Source organism: Protopterus annectens, chromosome 14.part0 (genome assembly GCF_019279795.1).
Source record: "Protopterus annectens isolate FY-2018-M chromosome 14.part0, PAN1.0, whole genome shotgun sequence".
NCBI classification, from domain to species: Eukaryota; Metazoa; Chordata; order Ceratodontiformes; family Protopteridae; genus Protopterus; species Protopterus annectens.
In genome coordinates, this window is record NC_056748.1 from 222,298,797 (window position 1) to 222,325,531 (window position 26,735).

The 26,735-nt window shown below is 39.1% G+C and overlaps 1 protein-coding gene across 1 annotated transcript in view; it reads right to left on the reverse strand.

Moving 5' to 3' along the window:
• The window catches only part of CFAP58 (cilia and flagella associated protein 58), a 2,107,107-nt gene that overhangs the window by 1,742,085 nt on the left and 338,287 nt on the right, over positions 1-26,735 (reverse strand). Inside the window, exon 6 of the mRNA XM_044055947.1 lies at positions 14,604-14,741. Coding sequence (XP_043911882.1) covers positions 14,604-14,741 — 138 coding nt within the window. The remainder of the gene's footprint in view (positions 1-14,603; positions 14,742-26,735) is intronic.

Below are 26,735 nucleotides of genomic sequence, written 5' to 3' on the forward strand. Positions count from 1 at the left end.
ACACTAATTTAGGTATAAGTAAACTAAAAAAGGGGAAACAAGAATAACTTTTTATAGAAAAAGCTAAAACTTACCAGGAACCGGTAGAAAACCAACCTCGAAGCTGTAGCGGCAAACGAGATCTGAGGTAACTCTCGCCTAGCATTGTGGGATATAAGGGGAGCCTCGAGCCGGTGGAACCAACTCTCGAGCTTTAGAGTGGCCGAGTCGGAGCCGAGGTCGGCTCCGAACCCATCCAGCAAGAATGAAGGCGAGATAGACAACTTAACATCATCTGTTTACTTCTGTTTGATTGAGATTGTTTATTATCGTTTTTTACCAAAATTGGATGATATGTTAAATAATCCCTTGGAAAATTAGAAAAGGAGGGCTGTAAAAGCTTAGATTTCTTGGATCAACTTACCATTCCATCACACTTTTTGATCACCTCTGCAGCAGAGGGGCCAAAAACTAAATCTGTATCCAAAGAGGAATTTAAAATCTCATTTTTAACATCATCTGGGAATTTCTGAGAATGCAGTCCTGCAAACCTCCTCAAAACAGGACCAGTGGCCATAGCCCTGGAAGAAGTATCAACAGAATCGTAAATACACTGTAAACAATAAGTAGAGACATGCTTAGTGAGTGCACAATTCAAATAAAAAATAAGTAAAAAAAAATAAGAAAAGAAAAGTCTTTGTGCGGGTTTATGCTGATATGTGTGTGTGCTTGAATGTTTTGCAAGTGTTCTTGTGTCCATGCATGACAGCAAAAGTGTGAATGAGTGAGACATCGAGAGCAAAAGACAGCGCTGACTGCAGCAGGCAGTCTATTTGATAGGCTTCAGTTATTTAGTTAGTTAGCTGGTTTGATTAATTACATTAAGAGTTAGGTAACTTTTGTTTTTTTATTTAATGTAGTGGTGCTGCGGTAGCGTTGTCGCCTTACAGCAAGACATTGTCGCGTTTGATTCTCAGCTAGAGTGTCTTCTGTGTGGAGGCATGCGTGAATGGGGGTGCCTTCGTTGAAGGTTGTGCATCAGGGCTGGTAACTCGGCACGTAAAAATCCACTACCAAACATTAGCGGACTGGAGTTCCGCTGTGGCGACCCCTATCTGGGATAAGCCGAAAGACACAACATAACTAACTTAACTAAAATAAAAAATAAACTGCAGCAAAAACAATGGACAGGGGGTTAAGAATGATAAATAGTGGCTATTAATTGCTCTGTATGTTTAAATGTATGTATATGTATGTGTGTGTATGCTTGTGTTTTTGAATGTGTGTGTTCTTTTATATGTTTGTGTGTGAATCTGTATGCTTGTATTTCTGAGTGTGGGTGTGTGTGTCTGTATGTGTCTTTCTACACATTAAATACTTACATATCTTTTTATTTTTGATATAACATACTTCCTTTTACATAATAAAGCAAGTTTGATTTATGAGGCAGAAATATTGTACATCAGAAAAAATATAAAAAATATGCATATAGTATTAAAAAAAATATATAAAACAATTTTGCAGTTAGCCCGTTCTCTAAGCACAATAATTCTCTCTCCAAGGTTTGGGTTACTTTGAAAATAATACCCTTCCAGGGGTGTAGAGGCCCTATGCCCGCTGAGTGTACATTATTTACATAATAAAACAATCCTGTCTGGCATTATTGCTTGTGTATCATACAAATCATTATTTATAAACATGTACAAAATATTGACATACAGAAATATTTAGATCTAAACTAGAGAAGTTTAGGTGTATCTTGGTGTTCAGTAAGGCTGAGATTAATGAATAAAAGCATAAGGTGAAAAAAAGTCAGGGAAGGTAAGGAAAGAGCAAGGTTAAGTTAGTGGCCAGTATGCTAGACATCCAGTGGTGTGAACAATTGCTCTAGGTGATGGTCACTTCTGATATGACATCCTGACCCCCAATGCCAATGAATAAGGTTAGTGATATGCTGATGGTTAAAAGTAAAAATATATGGTGTTTTTTCTTAGAAAGTACATTTGTTAAAAACTGATACATTTTATGAGTATTTTATCCTTGGTTTGCTCACCCCTTAAAGCAGATGGAGATCCAAGTAAACCTTAAGTAGGACTTCAGATTTTGTTGGAGAATTCTTATGTTAGTTTCAGCTCTAAGTTCTAGCAATATGAAGTTCCAAAGTTTGTATTTGTGAACTGCATATAATAAGTCCCCATGTTGGTTATGTGACTTGCTGGTGGAGACTTGATGCTGATCTTATAAATGTGGTTCCCTCCTTGGTGTATGTTTACTAATGATGGTATTTATTTAGTAGAGTTATATACAATGCTTCATGCTGTTTTCATGTGTGCATGAAGCAGATAGTTAGGTAGTTCCAGCCACTGCATTATGCAGTGATGGGATTATGGTAGCAAATGTTGCAATTTTGCTGTAGCACCTTTCATATTTGATTAGTTGTGTTAATGAAAATTTGTTAGTATAAGGGTGGCATAAAGAAGCTTAAAGGTTTAGGCAACATGTGGGATTAAGCTGTTTGCAGTTGAACCTGTGGTGGTAGACAGAGTCTGATTTTGCATAACCTTTCTAATAGTTGGTTAGTTTGGCTACAGCAGTCTTAATGTGGAGATGAAATAGGTATTGATCTAGGATTACTTCAAGTGGTTTTGTTTGGTTGACTTGTTCAATGCTTGTAATATTAGGTGATTTTACAGTTATCTGTGAAGTTGTTTTGTGGGATATGCTACTGGTGAAGACAGTTCTTTTCCTTTTCCTTTTTCTTTTCTTTTTTTTTTTATGGTTAAGAGTAAGTCATGAGTCTGTGAGGCAAGTCCAGCTGAGCACAACAGATAAATAACTTAGAGAACACATTTGACTTTTTAAGGGAAAGATACATGAATAATCATTTTTGAATAAATGCAGTCAATTGCATGAGGCTAAGACAGCAACAATAATCAGCTTTGGTTTGGTTAAATGAGGATGATATATAAACAAATGCAAAAGTAAAGATTTACACAAAAATGACATTTGACTTCAGAGCTTTGGCCTGCTAACATCTACCTGAAATCAGCTGGACGTATAAGTGAATTTAAGTACACTTTTATCTGCTCTTTTGCATATACTACTGTATTTAATTTAAGACAGCAACAATAATCAGCTGATGTGGTTGTCTCTCCACAGAGTACTTTTTAGAATTTCTGTGTAGCCATTAATAGCAGTGGGGGGTAGTTTCACCTCATCACTGACATTCTGTCTTGCCTTATATAAGTGGTACATTTTGAGTTATCTCTGCTTAATATGAGTGCTTTGGCCGGCTAACATCTACCTGAAATCAGCTGGACATATAACTGAATATAAGTACACTTTTATCTGCTCTTTTGCATATAGTACTGTATTTAATTTATTTGTATAGCCGTGGTCGTACAGCGGTAGCATTGTTGCCTCACAGCAAGAGGTTGTCCTGTTCGATTCTCAGCTGGAGTGCCTTCTTTGTGGAGTCTGCATGTCCTCCTCACGGTCGAGTGGCCTCCGAAAGACATGCGTGAATGGGTGTGTCTTCACTGAAGGTTTGGCATCGGGCTGGCAACTCGGCACCATAAAAATCGACTGCCAATCATTAGCAGACTGGAGTTCCACTGTGGCGAACTCCCTAACTGGGAAAAGCTGAAACGACAAACATTTGTGTTTTTCACTGAATAGCCTGTGTAGCCATTGATAGCAGTGGGAGTAATTTCACCTCATCACTGAAATTCCATCTTGCCTTATATAAGTGGTACATTTTGAGTTATCTCTGCTGAATATCAGAGCTTTGGCTGGCTAACATCTACCTGAAATCAGCTGGACATATAAGTGAATTTAAGTACACTTTTATCTGCTCTTTTGCATATAGCACTATTTAATTTATTTATTTGTGTTTTGCAGTGAATATTAACTCAGCTGAAGTTGTGGCTGTCTTTCTACAGAGTACTTTTTAGAATTTCTGTGTAGCCATTGATAACAGAAGGGGTAGTTTCACCTCATCACTGACATTCTGTCTTGCTTTATATAAGTGGAACATTTTGAGTTATCTCTAATTAATATAAGATCTTTGGCTGGCTAACATCTACCTGAAATCAGCTGAACGTATAAGTGAATTTAAGTACACTTTTATATGCTCTTTTGTATATAGTACTGATTTAATTTATTTATTTGTGTTTTTCACTGAATATTAACTCAACTGAAGTTGAGGATGTCTCTCTACAGAGTACTTTTTAGAATTTCTGTGTAGCCATTGATAGCAGTGGGGGGTAGTTTCTCCTCATCACTGACATTCTGTCCTGCTTTATATAAGTGGACATTTTGAGTTATCTCTAATTAATATAAGATCTTTGACCGGCAAACATCTAGCTGAAATCAGCTAGATGTATAAGTGAATTAAGTACACTTTTATCTGCTCTTTTGCATATAGTACTGTATTTAATTTATTTATTTGTGTTTTTCACTGAATATTAACTCAAATGAAGTTGTGGCTGTCTCTACAGAGTACTTTTTAGAATTTCTGTGTAGCCATTGATAGCAGTGGGGGTAGTTTCACCTCATCACTGACATTCTGTCTTGCCTTATATAAGTGGTACATTTTGAGTTATCTCTGCTTAATATCAGAGCTTTGGCTGGCTAACATCTACCTGAAATCAGCTGAACGTATAAGTGAATTTAAGTACACTTTTATCTGCTCTTTTGTATATAGTACTGATTTAATTTATTTATTTGTGTTTTTCACTGAATATTAACTCAACTGAAGTTGAGGCTGTCTCTCTACAGACTACTTTTTTAGTATTTCTGTGTAGCCATTGATAGAAGTGGGGGGTAGTTTCAACTCATCACTGACATTCTGTCTTGCCTTATATAAGTGGACATTTTAAGTTATCTCTAATTAATATAAGATCTTTGGCCGGCAAACATCTACTTGAAATCAGCTGGGCATATAAGTGAATTTAAGTACACTTTTATCTGCTCTTTTGCATATAGTACTGTATTTAATTTATTTGTGTTTTTCACTGAATATTAACTCAACTGACGTTGTGCCTGTCTCTCTACAGAGTACGTTTTAGAATTTCTGTGTAGCCATTGATAGCAGTGTGTGTGGGGGGGGGGGGTAGTTTCACCTCATCTCTGACATTCTGACTTGCTGTATATAAGTGGAACATTTTGAGTTATCTCTGCTTAATATCAGAGCTTTGGCTGGCTAACATCTACCTGAAATCAGCTGGACGTATAAGTGAATTTAAGTAAACTTTTATCTGCTCTTTTGCATATAGTACTGTATTTAATTTATTTATTTGTGCTTTTCACTGAATATTAACTCAACTGAAATTGTGGCTGTCTCTCTACAGAGTACTTTTTAGAATTTCTGTGTAGCCATTGATAGCAGTGGGGGGTAGTTTCACCTCATCAATGACATTCTGTTCTGCTTTATATAAGTGGACATTTTGAGTTATCTCTAATTAATATAAGATCTTTGGTCGGTAAACATCTACCTGAAATCAGCTGGACGTATAAGTGAATTTAAGTACACTTTTATCTGCTCTTTTGCATATAGTACTGTATTTAATTTATTTATTTGTGTTTGTCACTGAATATTAACTCAACTGAAGTTGTGGCTGTCTCTCTAGAGTTAGTTTCCCACCCACACTCCCTGTTCTTGTTTTGGTGTTAATGTTGGTGGCTTTGAAACTGCCTGCCCTCTTGTAGATTTGTATTTGGATACTCCTTCTGGGCCCACCTCATTTGCTCACTCAATTGGGTGCAGTGAGATCATATTCTGATTTCAGGCACTCCTACTGTGTACAAAGAGAGCATTTGGGAAGGACAACCCCTGTAGCCTCTTAATCCTGCTCTGTTCCCTTCCTCAAAAAAAAAAAAAAAAAAAAAAAAAAAAATATATATATATGTGTTTATATATATATATATATATATATATATATATATATATATATATATATTTTTATTCAGCTGCTCTTACTGTAACTGTCTTAGTTGCTCTTCTGCGTGCTGTTATCTGTTCAGTCGCTCTTACTCTGCACTTATTACTGCTTGGTAGTAGCCTTCTAATTTACTGCCTTCTGCACTTTTTTTTAGTCATTTGTTAGTTTAATTGCATTTATTTGAACTGTATTTGCCATAGTGTTACTACACTCTCGGGTGTGCTGGCCTGCACTACAATTTGAATTGTATTTACTGCTGTTTTAGCTGCTTTTCTGTAAAAAAAAAAATTTCTAAGCTTGTTTCCTGTCTTTCCTGTAACTAGTCAAGTCCAGATACATACGTGGTGTATCCAGGACTGTTGGTAAGCTTCTGAGCCCCCCCCCCAAGCCTTTCTGTGTTGGAGGGAAGCCTTCTAGCTTATCAGTGGGAGTGGTAAGCACTAGGTAGCCTATCTACCATGGGAAGAGTGAGTTTTGGCCCTAAAATTGTAGTTCATTGGCCATTTGGGCAGTTTTTCCATCTCTTTCTACTTTCTGGTTAAAAGTCCATCTTGCGTTTGGTCTCCGCCTTTCCTATAACTAGTGTAGTCCAGGTACAGATGTGCTGTATCTAGGACTGTTGGTAAGCTTCTGAGGCCCCAAGCCCTTCTGTGTTAGAGAGAAGCCTTCTAGCTTATCAGTGGGAGTGGTAAGCACTAGGTAACCTATCTACCACAGGAGGAGTGGTTTCTAGCCCAGAAATTATAGTTTATTGGCCGTTTGAGAAGCATTTCCATCTCCTTCAACCTTTTGATTTAAAAGCCTATGTTTGCACTTGTTTCCTGCCTTTCCTGTCACTAGTCTAGTCCTGGTACAGATTTTCTGTATCCAGAACTCTTTGTAAGCTTCTGAGCCCCCCAAGCCTTTATGTGTTGTAGGGAGGCCTTCTAGCTTATCAGTGGGAGTGGCAAGCATTAAGTAAGCCTATCTACCACAACAGGAGTGGTTCCTGGCCCAGAAATTGTAGCTACTAGCCATTTGGGCAGTTTTTTCCATCTATTTCAATGTTATGATTTAAAAGCCGCACTTGCGCTTGTTTCCCACCTTTCCTGTAACTAGCCTAGTCCAGATAACACAGTTGCTGTATCCAGGAATGTTGGTAAGCTTCGGAACCCCACAAGCCTTTCTGTGTTGGAGGAAAGCTTTGTAGCTTATCAGTGGGAGTGGTAAGCACTAGGCAGCCTATCTACCATGAGAGGAGAGGTTCTTGGCCCAGAAATTGTAGTTTATTGACCATTTGGACAGTTTGTCCGTCTCTTTCAATTTTCTGGCTTAAAAGACCACATCTGCGCTTGTTTCCTATCTTTCCTGTAACTTACCTACTGGGTAGCACTAGAAAGCCTTAAACTGATACAAGCCTTCTAGCTTAGAAGAGAGACTTTGGAGTAATTAAGTATCAGTTTTCTGTACTTTCTTGCTGTACTTACATGTTTTCTGCCAAAACGTAGATTTTCCAGCATTTATTATGATTTAAAAGCTTGTTCTTTTTCACATATTGTACTTATTTGACTGCCTGCACTTTTAAAAAGTTGTTTTTTCTTTAAATAATTTGTTTAACTGTTGTAGGCTACACATTAAAGTGCGATAGCCTTTTCTGATCGTTTGTAGTCGTTTAAAGCTGTTTTAAGTGTATTTTTTACAGTTTTTGCCTTATCTTTTCAAAAAAACAAGAAAATCAAAAAATTCCTTGTTTTCCGCCTTTCTAAGCTAGTATTTTCCAATTTTCAGGCTAGTGCTGAATTCAGGGCTGTGATACTAGTTTCTGAGTTGCCCATACCTTACTTGGATAGAAGGAAGTTTCTCTGTTCACCTGTGAGAGAGGGGAGCTTTGAGCAACCTATCTGTCCCTGGAGGAGTGGTTCCAGCCAGACGTTAGTAGTTTATTGGCCATTTTGGGCTAATTTCTATCTCTTTCATTTCCCTACTATAAAAACCGCATTTGCACGGTTTTGCGAAACAGCCAGTGCAGGTTAGCTACAGTTAAATTATTCCCAGCTCCACTAAGTCTCCTCTTAAGGTTTTTCCCTTGAAACTAGTCTAACTCTCAACCTAAGCACTCAAAAAGCATCTTACAGCCCAGCACTTGCTCAGACCTAATAGCAAGCACTAATATACCCTGACACTGATTGCCCAGCAGGGCAAGGCTCTTTATTCACATCTCACCAACCAAGCAACTCACCCTAATATTCAGGCATGACCAAAGGGCAACTTCAGGTGCACTCTCCAGTCCATCTGGTGAATCTGGGTATCCTGAGGCAATGTTACAACTGTCTCATGTACACAGACAACCCTCTCCTCCTACCACAAAACACTAACATATGCGAGAGATGCAATTATACAGCCAAACTGGAAGCTAAGCTGTCTCCACCCAAGACTGGAACAGACAGTCAAGAGGAGAAGGTTAACACTTGCACCACAACTCCAGCCGCACATAGACCTACTAAAACAGCACTGGCAAAAAATACACATAAATACATAGAATCATACTCAGAGGCTCTAAATAAAAACCTGCAAAAGCATCAGAGACCTCCAAAGCAGACACTCAAACAACCTGGGCTTCCCGTCACAAACCAGACAACACATAAAACACAAAATCAGTGTGCCGCACAATCACAGTCCTTAAGGTGAAATAACATACCTAACACACTAGTAATAGGTGACGCTATAGTCAGGCACACTGACATCCCACTCACTAGGCTGGACAAGTAGAAGGTTACTGTTAGCTGCCTGTCGAGAGCCAGAATCCGCCACATAACACAAGCACTCAGGTCACTCCAGAACAAGTACAAATATGACTCTGTCATTGTTCATGTTGGTGTGAATGACCTGGGATGCACCTCCCTGGACTACATGAAAAGAGACATGGAAGAGGTCTCTGATCATGTAGCCCAGGCTGGTATGACCCTGACCCTGAGTAGCATCCTTCCCTCACCAAGAATGATACCTCAGTATAAAGAAAAAATGATCAAGCTCAACAATTGGCTAGGCTTCTGGTGGCATTCAAAGTGGATCCAGTGTCTGTCAGCCTGGGATGACATGCTCGACAAGCCGCGTTGCTTCGCAAGAGACGGCTTGCACTTGTCACCCCTAGGCTTTCGAATACTGGCCAAGGCTCTTGCTGCCCCCATAGTGCCTTTTTTAGGTAAGGCTCAAAAGTCAAACCCACCTCTGTAAACAGCACAATTAACAAAAAGCTGAGGGTTATGCTACTCAACGCCAGGAGTTTAAATCTCAAAATGCACGCACTCAAAGCACTCCTCAGTATGGAGAATGTCATCTGTGCCGTAACTGAAATCTGGTTCAAGGCTCCAGAGAGCACCCCAGCATTACCGGGCTACAACTCATACCACATGTTTCGGCCACAGAACATGGACCGAAACACAAAAGGAGGGGGTGTATCCATATTCATCAAGGATACCTACACCTCCAAGTTAGTGGTGCAGCATGATACCTCTGAGATCATCCATGTGCAACTAACATCGGGAAAATCTGCAATGCAAATTGTGGCCTGCTACAGATCACCCTCCATGACCCAGGACCACCACTCCACCTTTCTGGAGACACTGGAAAACATGAAGGTCCTACCGAACACCCTGATATTGGGCAATTTCAATTACCCTACCATTCACTGGGAAAACTAATCAAGTACAAATTTCCAGGTCCAGCGCTTCCTAAAATTCATCAACTCAAACGCCCTAGATCAGCTGGTAAACTCCCCTACGATAGGTGAAAACATTTTGGACCTGGTCATCACCAACATGGGCGACAGGTGTTCCACACCGGAGGTCAACCCGTCACTGGTTAGATCAGACCATAAACTAATCACTCTGGATGTCCGCACACCACCACCATCCCCAACTAAGGAAACCACAGTAAAAAACTTTTCTAAAGCAAACTTCACCTTACTCAAGACAGAGGTAGTAAGTTTCACAGCCCCCATGCTAAAGGATAACACTGCCAAGATGCAGAAACCTTTACAAATGCACTCTATGAGCACCTACAAGGATGCATGGATCGTGCCATCCCTAGCAATACCAAGACTCACTCCTCTAAGAGAAAGAAACCAGTTTGGTGGACCCCTGCAATAAATAAGCTATACAATAGGAGGAGGAAACTAGTTCAGAAAAAAAGCAAATCCCAAGAAGGAAAGACATCCCTGATCAGTATCAGAAAGAAACTAAGGTCCCTCATGAAATCATCCAAGGTTAACTTCGAAAGAAAAATAGCCAAGGATTCAAAAGATAACCACAAAGCCTTCTTTAGCTATGTTAAGAATCTAAGTGGCAACTCACAGATATGCACTGAACTAGTGCAAAATAGCACAAAATATACTGAACCTACTGATATTGCCAACATCCTGGCAGATAGATTCAGTGCAAACTTCACCACCCTCTCACCTCCAAAACGGCCCACAACAATACCGGAAAAGTGTAGTGTCCCAAAAATCACAGACACATAGGTGAAAAAAGCCCATTCAAAAGCCAAAAACACAGCGTCAATGGGACCATATGGTGTCCCAGGCTGCGTCTTGCACGAACTACAGAACGAACTACCCCCCACCTAAACACGCTGTGCAACCTCAGCCTCTCTACAGGCTACATGCCCATAGAATGGTGCACAGCAACAGTTATTCCTCTCCACAAAGGAGGGACCAAAACTGACCCTGGTAACTATCGCCCCATAAGCCTGACTAGCCTGGTCTACAAGGCTATGGAGCGCATCATCATGGAACTCATTAACAAAGACATTGGGAACCTCCAAACACTTGACCCAACCCAGTTCAGCTTTGTTAAGGGCAGATCATGCCTACTAAACCTGGTTGACTTCTTCAAGACAGTCACCAAGGCCATAGACGAGGGAAAGGTGGTTCACACAGCCTACCTTGATCTCGCCAAGGCTTTCAACACCATTCCCCACTTGGGTATTACAGAAAAACTCCCCAGCCTGAACATAAACCCCTACGTCATGAGATGGGTTGCCAACTGGCTTACAGACAGAACTCACACGGTAAGAATAGTGGGCTCCAGGTCTAAGTCTAAACCAGTCACAAGTGGTGTCCCACAAGGCATGGTCCTGGGACCCCTACTGTTCGGTATATACTTCTCAGAAGTACAGATAAACACAGGAGGACTATGGCTAACCAAGTTCGCCAATGACTGCAAACTGAGAGCCATAATTGACTCTCCGGCTGACATGGACATCCTCCAAAAGGGCCTTACTGAGACGGACAACTGGTGTCAAAGTCATGGCCTCAAGCTAAATGCCAAAAAATGCGTAGTCATCCCATTTGGGAAAAACAAAACACCCACGAATTACCACATAGGTGGCAGCCCCCTTAATACAGAAGAGGCAATAAGAGATCTGGGGACCCAGGTAGATAGTAATCTCTCCTTTGACAATCATATTGCCAAAGTAGTTAGGAAATCCATCTATGTGGCCCATCTAATTACTAAAGGGTTTGCATCTAGAAATAAAGAGGTTATAGTGCCCCTCTATTCGTCACTCATTAGACCCATCATAGAGTACAACGCCCCATTTGGGATGTACCTCACAAGACACTTCCAACAGCTGGAAAGACCACAATAATATCTCACCAAGAGGATTACTGGCCTCAAACATATGTCCTTTGCAGCCCGACTGAAAAAACTCCGGCTGTACTCAGTGGCATATCGCTTACTCAGAGGTGATCTCTGCCTGACTTACAAAGCCATGTCCAACTCAGAATTGATGGACATGCTCCACCTACAGAAATCCAAGTTACTGCGAGCCACACATCTAGTGAGCTAAACCTTGCCACGACAATAAAGAGAACATGCTGGAGGGATAGATTCCTGTCACAGAGACTCCCCATGCTTTGGAACAAAATTCCAAATTACATCAGGCAGAGCCCCTCACTAACACTCTTCAAGAGAAACCTTGACGAGTGGATGGGTAACAAGAAAATACACCCCTGGGATCACTTCATTGGCTCTGCTAGACAGAGGATCAGTTAATTAATCAATGGGGCGGTGAAAGCAGACAAACTCTGGCTAGGCTTATAAATGCCCTTGGGCAGATAGCCTAGTACCTACCTATGAACTATATACAACTGGAATGGAAAGAGCTACATGTATTGAAATAGTATACTATTAGCTTAAGTGATGTTAGTTTTGTGAACTTTGGAACTGTCCAGTGTTAAATGTCCTTCATCAAACTCTTTTTAAACAAACATGGAAGCTACGAATCATGCAAAAGGTTAGGACAGACAGTAGCTGGATAAAAAAGGACCTCTCATCCTTCAGTCCTCTAGCTGAAGTATAGTAGGCACGATTACTCCACTGTTTGGCCAGTTCCTGTGACCTGTTGCTATATTATTTATTATTTACACACACACACACACACACACACACACACACACACACACACACACACACACACACACACACACACACACACACACACACACACAGACACACACAGACACACACGTACACATCTATCTACCTATCTATCTCTCTGTCTTTCTATCTATATGTATATACTTTGACTAAAGGTTGAATTATATATAACCTACAACTGTCTGAAGTTTATACATACTTGGAAACATTTGTGGATAAGCATACATGCCATGAAACTACCTTAGATAATGCCATTGTTGCATGCAGTTTGTGAGCATAACAGGGTTCTGAGTTCCATTTGGCTGCTTGAGTGGTATAAAGGAAGCTACAGTTATTCATTAAGAATGAAAAATGGAGACCTGTACTTATAAAGGAAGCTACAGTCATTCAGTAAGAATGCAAAATGAAGACCTTTACTTATTTTGCAGTTTGACCTAGATTTAGTAATTGTTATATAATTGTTAAATAGCTGACTATTGCAGGACAGGAATATTACTAGCTTACATACAGCAACAGAAGTATGTTGTGATCTCTTTGCATTAATAAGTGAGTATCTTTTTTATGGAGGTCAGTGTTTTCAAAGAGTACGTTATGATCTCTTTGCAATAATAACTAAATATCCTTTTTGTAGAAGTCGGGTGTTTTTTATGGAGTACATTATGGTCTCTTTTTTGATGCTTCTTCTATGGAAATAGGGGTGGTGGGTGCATTTAACTTGTTAAAGTGCTGCTTAGTGTCTTTGAGAAAGACCTTTAATCATGGAATCTGTAATGTATTCTGCATGTATTGAAAAGTGATATTGTGCATGCTCATTGTGTACTTGCATAACTTATGTATGATGTTCTTCTGACACAGACTCAACAGATGAAGCCAAGGTGCAAGACAAACTATGTTATAATGTAATCACAAAATAAGTTTTATTTGCTTTGTCTACTTTTGTTAACCAGGTTAGTCCCACTAGACATAGCCTATTTGCAGTGGAGACCTAAAGTGGTATTCACAATGACTAGAAGAAATGTGGTCAAAACACATGAGAAATTACCTTACTTGTTTTGATTTGTGCTATGGGATATTTTATATCCACCTGAGCTACCACCAGCTCAGGTAGATGTACTTTGCTTTAACATCTCAGCCAAACGCTAGCAGGAGCATAGCACCATCCTATGCTGCAATACAGTGTAATTTCTGGAAAATGAGTCTTAACACCTGCCACGGGATTGAAACTCACAGCCCTCTGATCCTAGAGGATTAAAGGAGAGTCACTTGCCTCAGTATAATGGACCAAATAAAGGCCTGCTGAATAAACTTTACAGACACCTGCTGCCTTCCAAATAACAAAATAAGTTGAAAAGTCTTAGCATTCCAGTATCACTATTATGGGAATTCTCATGTTATATGTAACAAACTTGATCTATTAGTTTCTGGATGAATGGGGCGATAACTGAAGAGCCACAGTGATCAACAAGAAATACAGTGGCAAGTGGTTATTATGAAGAGGATCATGTTCTTTCTTTTGACAAACGTTTTCTTACTCTATGGTACTTTTGAAATACGGCACCAACGATGTGGATACGCTCTTTAGTTTGAGCTATAATGGATCTCAGTACTTGTAGTATATAATGCAATCATGCATACCTTCAGCTATAAGTGTTCTCTACCCTTTCAGCCTTTTTGACTGATACATTTCTTCGTACATTTGTTATATCTGTTAGCAATTTCTTGTCTCCAGTGCTGACTGCAACACCTTACCTCACTCTCTTTTTATTTGCCCACAGTATCTTTCCTCAAAACTTTAGCTCATTGACATTCTGGCCTATGCTGCTTGTTTAACTTATATGTCAGAAAGTTTCTTGATAAGTTACAATTAAAAGGAATTATCACTTTACTCTTTATCCACTGTTAATTCAGGTCTCCATCTAAATAGGACAAAATATTTTTAGGAGGGCTGCGCATTTACCAAAATAATAAGAAAATAAGTAAATATGTAGGTGAATATCAGTCAATATGCAAACTGTAACTGAGCTGAGTTAATGGCTGAATGCAGATAGGTAACCACTGATATTAGATGTCAAAAGATTTCTTTAAAAAAGAAAGAAAAAAAATAGAAGGTATTCATAATACTTACTTCAAATACCCTACTCCCCAAGCGTTACATATGGTCAGAGAAAAAAAAAATTCTGAATTTTTACCATTTCTATGACACATTAAAAATCATAAAGTATATTTTATATTGAAACATATATAGTGTATATAAAAGTTTTCTTACTTTGATATCCAGTTGCCTCTGCTGATTCTCTTGCATCACTTGTTCATAGCTCAGGGCTTGGTGCTCAATATCTTGCTGCAGTTTGGTATTTCTCATCTGCATCTGTTCCAACTCCTTTGATGCTCTCTCATTAAGGATCTAGAAAAGTACCACACATTGTATGTTTAGTTGTCTGGCACAAATATCAGTGAAAAGATACCATTCATTTTGTGTGGTGTTCATCAAAACTGACATTCAGTTATGTTTTAACATAAGAATACATATTAAATAGTGTTGAAATATACAACATACATTTTGTCCCTGTTGCCTTTATACTGAATACCAATATCTTACTGGACAATTACAAAATCTTAGGCATTTTTCAACATAATATGCTTTAAGTTCCTTGGCATAACTTTTACTGTCACACAAATAACTCCAGAAACAATTGTCATCCCTACTCAAGGCTTATTAGCATCATCCTCTTAGCCCCAGTATGCCTACCAGTCTCTCCTCCCATTCTGAGCTGTGCTCTACTGAGTAACACCATAGGGACTTCCCCTCCTTGGAATGTGTTTTTTTTACCATCAGTACATGCCCATTGTCATCTTGGGGGCAGTCTTCATAGTGGGAATGGAGAAAGAATGGTCATACAGTTGTGTTGGCAAACTTAAAGGACGCAAAATGTTTCAAAACCTTTTTACAACCAAAGAGGGCTTCTTCAGCAAGCCCTGTGGAACTGTTAAACTAGTGATCCTTCAAGACTGGGTATAAATGTTTCCCATTTGGGAAAATCTTCCACTAATTTTATTTTCCTATGGAAAACTTTTTTGCTGCCTGAAATACATGTTTTTATCTAAGAAATAAATAGTGCATAAATATCAAATTTTAATCTCTTTTCATACTCCAGCCACTCCCTTCCATTCATTATTTTAATAACTTTTTTTCCATGTTTTCTACCAGTCTAATCTCCCTTTTCAGTGTATGTCCACTAAAACAAAGCAAAGTAGTCCAAATGCAAGGGATGTCTTTTGACCAGCATTGCAACATATTAGATCCCCAAAGTATACTATTTCTTAATGAAATATAAGATTTTGCAGGACAAACTATTCCTACATCTAATTCAAAATACTTACTTTTCCTGTTGATCCAAATAAATACTTGCAATTGTAGAATTTTAGTTATTCTTTTTCTACGATATGTTTTATTACATTTAAAGTAGAGAATATAATTTCAAATAAACAGATTATACAGTAGACAAATATAATTAAATTGCAATAATCAATTATCTTTTATAGTCTTAAAATGATAATCACATTAAGATCATCTATAACTCTAATAATATATCTCAGCTCATGCACGAAATGAAACATTAAAAAACTACAGTAAAGAAAGACAGAAAAAAACAGTTTACACATAAAACACAATTACCTTATGTAACACTTCATAATATACATTCTATAATATACTATTATAATAATTAGGATCATCTTATGAGCAATTTTTAACTTAAGTCACTAACTATTCAAAATGTTATTTTCACATTTATCAATTAAATTAACAAATTTAGTCAATACTATCAATATTAGATTCCAAGTTCATTGAATTAAAGTACTTATCATAAACATGCATTAAATTAATAATATCTGAAAACTAAGTTATATTTTTATTATCACTACCAGTAGAATCCATAAGATAAGTATTTGTTAATTTCTGATACATGACAAAACTTGTGTATTAAATAAAACCATTATGTTTTGTCAATATATGTTTGTCTGACCAAAGCGAATAAAAAATATTGATTCCATTTTTTTAATTATTTGCAGTCATGCAATGTTAGTCCCCAGTCATCTACTAAATCTTTATTACTTCTCTAGAATTCAGCATATTTTCTCTTAAATATTATAATAGGTTAAATATTTTAGCAATCCTACATGTACTACCGAAGGTTCTGTGAATGAATTTCCACCTGAAATTTTTCTAAAAAGAGAACTATAATTCTGGCAAAATTGTAAATTTTCTTTATGTCTGATATTATATCAATGTGTTTCAAATGTATGGTTATAATTTTCTGCCATATTCAGAGGAAAGTTAAAAAACATATACTATCTTAAAATATCAGGATAATTGACATTATTCATGCTTTTCCCATAGACGGAAGAGTTGTAGTTGTGTTTTTTTCCTACTACCTTTCAATAGTGTACTACATATTCCAGTCTAGGTATGATTGCCACTTTTCCTCCCTTGACCATTCTACACAACTCCACGTATGGATGGTTATGTTGAATATCCCCTAATATACAATGCCCCCCCCCATTAATATTCCAAAACATGCACGCTGATTAGTCAGCACGCACGTTGTAAATTAGACTTATACTAATGGAAAAAGGTCCGGTCGCCTGGACTTTTTCCATTAGTATAAGTCCTTTTTTTTTTTTGACAGCAACGGATAACGGAAGAGCTCCATTGCTGTTATCTCGCTATGTTAAATTAGTTTAACATAGCGAGACAGCTTTAAAAAAGCAACGGAGAAAGGAAGATCTCCGTTGCTTTTTTTTAAGGTATCTCGCTATGTTAAACTCTTTTAACCTAGAGAGACACCTTTTAAAAAGCAACGGAGATCTTCCTTTCTCTGTTGCTTCCACACATAGCTCTGATGTACTGCGTAACCATATGTATGCAAAGTACATCAGAACTGCCGCAGAATACTGGACAGCTGTGGAAGGGCAGCAAGGAGGCACTATACAATGCCATTATTTAAGAAAAGTAAGTATTTTTTTTCTTATATAATGTCATTGTATAATAGCAATAACCCACTTCTGGGTGTGGGTAATGCTGGATTTACCCATGGTTGTCTTTGTTTGGCCACTCGGGCTTCACCCTTGTGACCAAAGCACACCAACCGTGGGTAAATCCAGCATTACCCACACCCAGGCATGGGGTACTGATTAATTAATTTATTCTCTGAATACTTCTTAATCCAGTTCATGGTCAGGATCACCTGATCTTTTTCAGGCATCAAAAGAGTATAAGGATGAGAAACTAATGCTGGATTGATTCTAGTCTAACACATGATACAAACCCACATAACCTCATACACGATATGCATACCTATGAGCAGTTTGGTTGATTTCCAGTTTACAGCTTGTGGAATGTAGAAGGAAAATAGTTACTTAGCAAAACACTATGCAAATACATAGAAGGCATGCAGTTATTGTATAGAACGCACCAAACTGGAGAACCATGCCCTGTTAAAAACTAAAACTAGCATGGCAATACCCAGTTCTCCCTTTCAGATTTCCCCTGTGACAGTTCACAATCTTGTACTTTCTGCATTCAGTATAATTTGGAACATATGCATCCACCCTGCAAGCCACACAAGGACCAACAAGAAATCAATTCCTCCATCACTGACCTTAGGAACAATTTTGAAGCTAGGTGCCTTTTGTATTTCTGAGTATCATAACTACAATTCTCAGAATGGGACTTTATAAGAGAATATAGGGGAATACATACTCTTTATTTAAAATATGGGAGAAGACATTGTAAGTTGGAGCTTGTTGCAGCATCTCAGAGCATTCTTCTTCCAAGGCACAGCAGCCATAAAGTTAGCAGAAGTATGGGTGATGCCACCTCCTGCAAAAAAATATTTAAATGTGTAACAGTACGTGGTGGAATTTGCTGTTTTACTTCTGGAATTACACTTAATTTTTCACAATATCAGAGCTTGCACTACTGGGTCTTACAATTGTAAAACAGAGCTCTTGGTATGCTGAGAAAGCAGTTTGATCTTATTGTCCTTATGTCATTCTCAACACAAACACTATGCAAGGGCACTAACACGGCAGTGTGTATTCAAGGTAAGGTTTCTTGAAGCAGCATTCACCATAGCTGTGTTTCTAGTTACTTATGTAAATTGTCATTAGCTCTGAATTTCTCAGCAGTCAAGTATCCCCCTGCATAGGGCAAGAAAGGTAGCAGCTTGAATCCTCATTATCCAAGGCAGAAGCATCAAAAAGCCTGTCTTAATATTTCAGTATCAAGGACAGAATTGCTTCAATGCAGACAGTTAGAAGTAGAAGCAACAACTGCTTTCCAGCATTCCAATTTTCTCCTGTTTCTGCCTGTGTAGGTGTTAATGATTCAATTTTCACTGACACTACCCATTACTCAGCTACATTTTTCAGAGTGTAATCCTATTTGTAATGACACTTCTAATGACACATACCCTGTTAACGTAGCATCTGAATTACGTGCTTCAATTTGTAACATCTGAGCCAAACGCATATAGCATATCCAAATGTCTTATCTAGTATGTTGCTATCAATAACCACTGAAGTGAGAAACTAAAATACAGACTTCTTATAGCCTTGAGACAATGAACTGTAAAGTATCTGATTTCTTAGTACCTTGTCTGTGTAACAGCAGTATATATTTGTTGCTAAATTCAAGTGTTTGTCCCACGTTAGAGGTAATGTATAGGACCAATATGTAACATGGTGTACCCCTCATTTTGGCCTTTTGTGTTTGAAAAATGTGTTTCTATATGGTGTCACCATTATTACTGCAATGGAAGTACTGACATTTCTGATGTATTAATATTTCAGTATCAAGTACTATGCAAGCTACCCTTGCAGGCTGTTTTAAGCCTTCCCAAATTTCAAATTTGGTGCTCAGAATTACCTAACCCATTTTGTCTTTAGATTAAAATGAACCCTTCATGATCTATATTTGTATCACTTTTAGTGATAATAACTGGAGTCATACCATTGGTATTTTGAAAGGCCCCAAGCATGAGTTTAAAAAATTTAGGAGCTGCCTCTGTCCATTAGTAGTATGGGGTGGGGGGACTGGGATAAATTTCCTATTTCCCATCTATACATCCAAGTTGTGCTTGAATTTGGGCAATGATGAGCTTTGTTTTACATGAATGGGAAGTCTATTCCAGAGCACTGGTATCCTCTGGGAGACATACCTCTCACTCCAACCATATAGCACCCTCTTTAGTACGAAAATTGTTAGTGCTCTTCCCCATCAATGGTTTGAATAATATTGGCACAAACTGTGTATTTCTCTTGCTAATCACTTCCTTAGATATTTCAAGCAGGACCTGTCTACTATACCCTCCCTCTGTTGAAACATATGTATAAGGAGCTCCACCTCCATAGTAAATTCACAATATTTAGTAATAAGTCTTGAGACTCTAATAAACTGTCCTCTAGGAATATTTATCGTCATAAAATGTGGATGATTGCTTCTAAAATGATAATACCCATTCAAAAAAATATTCTTCTGATACATCTTTCAAAATGTTTGTTAATTTGATCAAATTCTAAAGTAATATCTAAAAAATAACCACATGTTCAGTATCACCCAAAATAAATTTAAAAGAGTACTATTGTTTAATTGTTCTGTAAATAAAAAAGAATCACCTCGTGGGCCTTTAAAAATAAAAAAAAAAATAACTCATCAACAAATCTTCTGTAAAAAAAAAAACAACCTTGTTATAATGGTTCCAGGTGGGTAAAATTTATATCTCCCACCATCCTAATACAAGGTTAGTAAACTCTAGAGCTATATCAGAACCTATTGCAACACCTCATATCTGCTTGTAATAAATACTGTTAAAAATTAAAAAAATATTGTCCATATATAAGTTCTAAAAGAGAATGATAAAAATTTATTTTGTTATTGGCAAAGCTGGTATACTTTAAAAAAATAACCTAATAAATTCATTTCCTACATCCTGTGGAATACTGCTGAACAAGTAGGAAATATCAACAGTAACAAACATACCTTTGTCAAAATCATAGATGTTCATAAATTCTCTCACTTGCCCCAAAAGATCCAAACCCTGTACTAAATGATTGATGACACCATCCATATACAATGACATTCATATAAACATACATTAATAATTGTATAATTTCTATGGCTTTATTTCAGAAGACCACAGCCCTGCAAGTAAGGCAAATGCGAGGTCCCAAAATAATATTTCAAAACCGCATTGACCAGCAGACAGTGATGCAAAAACTAAATATTATTATTTATTATTGCATATCTGTGCTAAAAATCACATTCCATAAAGAGTGAAAAAAATATATCCAGACTGGTTTCGGCCAACACAATATAGCTTTCTTTAGTGTAGAAAACAGATATCACAAAAAAAATCACTCTATTTATATCTGTGGCAATCAGAAATCCTATGACTCACCAAATCCCTTAAAGGTGCTCATTCAATCCAGGGGGGAATAAACAGCCTAATTTAATGATCCATTTTTTCTCCATCTGAGTCAAAATTTGATGCCAACCCGCAGTCTTAGATCTATTGCCTTTAATTTTGTCAATAATGGTGAAGTGGAAATTGGCTCATGATTTTGAGCCAGTTCTTGAATACAATCAATATGTGTCTTTGAAAGATTATGTGTACCAACATAATGTTCCCTAAAGTCAAAATGTAAGTCTTTGAGAACACTCTTTTGAAACAACAGCACGTTTGGATTCATAGGAGGTTGAAATGTAGATCTGTGATAATTAAATTCATCTTGAGAAGCATTGGATTCTTTATCGTTGAAAAAATAAACATAAGTTTAAAGTCCTACAAAATGTAATAACATCATTGGAGAAATTATCCTCAGAAACATAAAAAACAGGTATAAAGGTTAACCTTTTATTAAGTATATCAATATGTGTATTAGACAGAGTACTAGAGGAAATATTCAAAACATTAGTATTTCTCACTTTTGTGCAAACATGCGGTAGTAAACCCTCCATGCTGTCCACCCCATCTATGTTTTCTTCCTTCCCCCCTTTTGTGTGTATCTAAAGGGATGTTGTTGTTCTTTTTTAGCTGTAGGTGGACCTGTGATGCCAAGCATATCCAACTCAATGGCTGAGGATGAGTCCTCTGCTGAAGTGTCATTATATGTAACAGATATTTTAAAATAGAACGAGGATGTTTCTTCCTAGGTACATATTTGGGTAACTGTTGAAATCTAACCTGTTTGACTTGATTTCTGGAAAAGGGGTCCCCACTTGCATAATCTGTTAAATCCCTTGAGAATTGTTTTTTTTTTCTTTTCTTTAAGTTGTCCCTCAAGGGTTAATAATTATTGACTAAGTTTTTTCAAATGGAATATATATTGAGGTTGTCCCTCAAACTGTTTAATGGAGTCACACAATAATGTAATCTCTTATAATTCTTGATCTATAGTTCTCTCATAGTGCCCCGCCAAGATCTCAACAAAACTCATGGTGGCCTTGTGTTGTGCCTTACTCCAAGCCTTCAGCAACACATCATCACAGTTATTAACTAAGGGCTGAACCCTACCCTCAGACCTCTGGGCGTAATATCTTTGAGTATATACACCTTAAATAATACGTGCCATACGTTATTACGTAACGACTTCATGCTCTTACTTAATTTTAAAAACGTGTTGTACATGAATTATCTATGGGTGTTGATGTCCCAGACTGGGTTATTTATCTTGTTACATGTAGTTGCTCTGCCTTTTATATAGGGCAAACCTCTAGGTAAGTAAAATTCAGAATGGCTGAACACCTAAGTGATTTAAGACGCAAGCGTCTCACTAATGCCCTATATAAACATACAATTAAACATCCCACAGCCAATTTCTACTTCACCATTACCAACGATGGTAAGGAGAAATTACCTTGCAGTAAAAAGGGTAAGTAAAGGACAGAAAAAACCTGAGGAAATTATGAACGCTAGATGCAATAGGGCAAGAGACAATAAAATATCAACTTTTCTGATAGAAAAGTAATTTGTAAAGCAATTAAACAACAATTGACTTTACTTAGCTCAAGAGAAGTAGCTTGACACAACCAGATGGCAATGCGGCAAATGAAATCTGAGGTAACAGGGAGAGGGGAATTGTGGGTAAGAGTTTAGCTCGAGAGTTTGAAGCTGACGTGAGCTTGGAAAATGGCCGGCTCGGTTCCCGAGTTCGGAACCGATACCCATACGTAAGGAATGAACGAAGATTAACAATATCAGATCTACAATTTTGGGAGATAGATATCTATTTTCATATAGAAAAGGCAGAATTTTGGGTTCTATCTTTAGTCATTATAAAAGGGGACACTGTTCATTGAATCCAGCAATACAACTAACCCTTTTAGGGAACCATTTAAAGGGATGTTTCCCTTGTGGGCACTGTGTATATTGCCCTAAAATGAACAAAACAACTAGTTTCAGCAGCAGAAACACAAGTAAAAGAAGTTATGTCCTTACCATAACGTTCCATGTGGAGTGTTCATCTCGCCTTGGTTATTACACATGGGTTCGGAGCCGATCCTCGGCTCCGTGCCGGCCGACTGCAAGCTCTGCATCGAGAAGAAGCTCGAGGACATCCAATACCCACAATCCCCCTCTGCCTTTACCTCAGATCTAGTTTGCAAGCAAACCAGACATACAGCACGCACACCTGCTAACTATATACATGAAGTACATATATACAAACATACCAAGAGTATGATAGTAACAGCAATACTGCAACAGCAGAAGGAGAATACTCCAGACCAGGCACCAAATCGAACGTTCTTCCTAAGGGTGGGAAGGGTGGGAGTGTAAACCAGCGAGATGAACACTCCACATGGAACGTTATGGTAAGGACATAACTTCTTTATGTGAGAGTGTTCAATCTCGCCTTTGTTCTTACACATGGGTAGCGTCCCTAGCTCCATGATCCTGAGGAACTCAAGGGAGAACGTTCTTGAGCACAGTGGAACCAAAGGTTGCCCTATCCCTAGAAACCCTGTCCACTTTGTAATGAGAAATAAATGTATGTGGTTTAGCCCAAGTAGCAGCCGCACAAATGATGTCTAAAGGTAAGCGAGCTGCATGAGCCAAAGATGTAGAAATTGATCTGGTAGAATGTCCTCTGGGTTTTGCTGATAATGTTTGATCAGAATTCTCATAAACAAAAATGATACAATCAGTTAGCCACTTCGAAAGAGTTCGTTTCGTAACTGCAAGACCCTTTCTGCTGTCGGCAAAAGCTATAAATAGCTGATCAGATTTCCTGTGATCTTTTGTTCTATCCAAATAAAATCTGAGTTGTCTATGGACGTCCAGTTTGTGCAACATATACTCTAATTTATTAGAGTGGTCTTTAAAGAAGGTAGGTAATTCAATGGACTGGTTAATATTACTAGTAGAACAAACTTTGGGAAGAAAGGATGGATTAGTGCGTAGGGAAACTCTGTCAGAATGAAAAATTAAATAGGGATGTTTGACTGAAAGGGCTTGTAGCTCAGACACCCGTCTAGCCGATGTAATAGCCACCAGAAATAATGTTTTCCATGACAAAAATTTCAAGGTGCAACTCGAAGCTGGTTCAAAGGGTGGTAACATCAATTTAGAGAGCAATAAATTTAAATTCCATGGTGATGTGGGACTTCTGACTGGTGGTCTGATATGAAAAGAACCTTTTAAAAAGGCTTTACAGAGTCTGTGAGCCATAATAGGTGCACCACTTTCTTCTATATGATAGCTAGAAATGGCAGCCAACTGTACTCTTAAGGTAGCCGGAGAAGCTCCTTCCTGAAATAAATCGGTTAGAAATTCTAAGACCTTATTCAACGGGGCTGTAACAGGGTCCAGCTGATGTGACTCAGCCCAGATGACAAAACGTTTCCATTTACTAGTATAAGTTTTTACAGTGGAAACTTTATGAGAAGCTACCAAGATATCTTGAACCGCCGATGTAAGGGGAATTGACCTGGCTAAAAAGGGAAGCGGAGCAGCCAAGCTGCTAGATGGAGAGATTCCAGGGATGGGTGAGGAACTCCTGATGACTGAGTCATTAGATCTGGCTCTGGGTCCAGCATCCAAGGTCCCCGAATGCGGTGGCGCAAGAGAAAGGGGAACCAAATTTGACGAGGCCAGAACGGAGCAATGAGAATTATAGTCCTCTGAAGGTTGTTTGCTTTCTGCAGAAACTTTGCAATCAGGGGAAATGGAGGAAAAGCATAAAGGAGACCCGGGGGCCAAACGTGCACCAGCGCGTCCCTTGGGACTTCCCCTGGAGGGGGTAATAGGGCAAAGTAGCTCCTGCATTTGGCGTTCATTGGAGACGCAAACAGATCGCAGGTAGGCTGGCCCCATTTGCGAAAAATCTTCTCCGCAACTGACTGTTTGAGGGACCACTCGTGAGGCAATAGAATTGCCCTGCTCAGCCTGTCGGCTATGACGTTGGATGACCCCGGGATGTGCGTTGCGATTAGAAAGCGACCGGTGGACTCTGCCCATTGCCAAATTCTCATGGCCTCTCTGCATAGTTGGTAGGACCTGGTTCCCCCTTGCTTGTTTATGTACCAGACTACGGACATGTTGTCTGTCTGAACTGCAATGGTCCCTGGAGGAAGAAGGGGAGCAAAGTGTTGCAACGCCAAAAACACTGCCCTCAACTCCAGGACATTGATGTGCAGATTGTACTCCAGATTGGTCCATTCGCCTTGGACTGTCTGTCCCTGAAAGATGCCCCCCCACCCTATCAGGGAAGCGTCCGTGGTTATCATTGCTGACGGTGTGGGTAGCACAAATGGTCTTTCGCTGGATAGGTTGCAAGTCTGTAACCACCACATTAGGTGTGATTTGCATGTTTTCGTTATCAATATTTCGTGAGTTAGTGGAAGTTGTTGGAATGACCATTGAGCAAATAGAAGCCACTGTAGCACTCTCATGTGCAGTCTTCCCAATGGTATTGCTATGAGAGAAGCTGCCATGAGACCCAGAACTTTCAGAACAATTTTTGCTGGGGATTTCCTGGACGACAGCAGAAGGGAAATGTTGGATTGAAGTGCAACTATTCTTTCTGTTGGGAGTTTTAGAACTAACTGACGAGTATCTAACTCCGCTCCTATGAATAAGATATGCTGTGATGGCTGTAGCAACGATTTTTCGAAATTTACTGAGATGCCAAGGTGTGTACAAAGTTGTAAGGTGTAATCCCTGGCTTGTATCAGTTGACGCCTGGTGGTGGCAGACAGGAGCCAGTCGTCCAGATACGGAAACACCTGGAATCCTAGGCGCCTCAGATGAGACGCTACCACTGCCATGCATTTGGTGAAGACCCTGGGGGCTGTGGTCAGACCAAAGGGCAGGGCTCGAAACTGATAGTGACTGGCTCCCAGCCGGAAGCGCAAGTGATCTCTGGACGCCCTGGCCATTTTGATGTGGTAGTATGCGTCCTTCAGATCTATTGAGCACATCCAGTCGTCCTTCTGTAAGAATGGAAGGATCGATTGAAGCGTGACCATTCGGAACTTTTCCTTCTTGACAAAGGTGTTGAGATGACTTAGGTCCAGAATTGGCCTCCAGTCCCCTGTTTTCTTTGGAACTAAAAAGAACCTTGAGTAAGTTCCGAATCCTATTTGGTCCGCTGGTTGGATGACTCTTTTTCTTAGCAGCTTTGAAATTTCTGTAGCTGCTGGGTCTCGCAGATGGGGTGGTACATCTGGGAGTTTCTTCTTTGGAATGGGGGTGGATAGAAATGGGATTTTGTAACCTCTGGTAACCACGCTTTTTACCCAATTGTCTGAAGAAAGGTTTTGCCAGGCCTGAGGGTATAAAGCTAAGCGACCCCCGACTGCCTCCAGAGCAGGACAGTCGGGCCTCCTCTCAGGAGTGCTGAAAAGGTTTGCCAGGGAGGTTATCCCTGTCACCTTGGTTTTGCGGACCCCCTCTGCCGCCAGGGCGGCGTCTTCCACCTCTGCCCCCCCCTCTGCCTCTAGAGGGGGCATCACCCTGTGTGTCTGGAAAAGACCTTTGGGGTTTTCGAAACCACATTTTTCCACCCCGTTGCCCTTTGGGGTACGGTCTAGAAGGGGTGGAAAAATGGACTCCGACAGCAGACAGAGTCTTTCCCTCCTGTTCACACCGGGTAAGGGTCTCCTTTACTTTAGGGCCAAAAAGTGTGGCTCCATCAAATGGGGCGTTAGTAAAGGAAGACTTGAAGGCTTCCGCAAACGAACATAAGCGCATCCAGGATTGCCTACGAAGAGCAATCGCTGAAGCCGCTGCCCTACTCGATCCTTCGGCTGCATAGGATATCAGCCTCATGGACGAGTTCACAATGGACGTTAGGGTGTTGAGATGCGCTGTAACTTTCTCTGAGACAGCGGCATCTG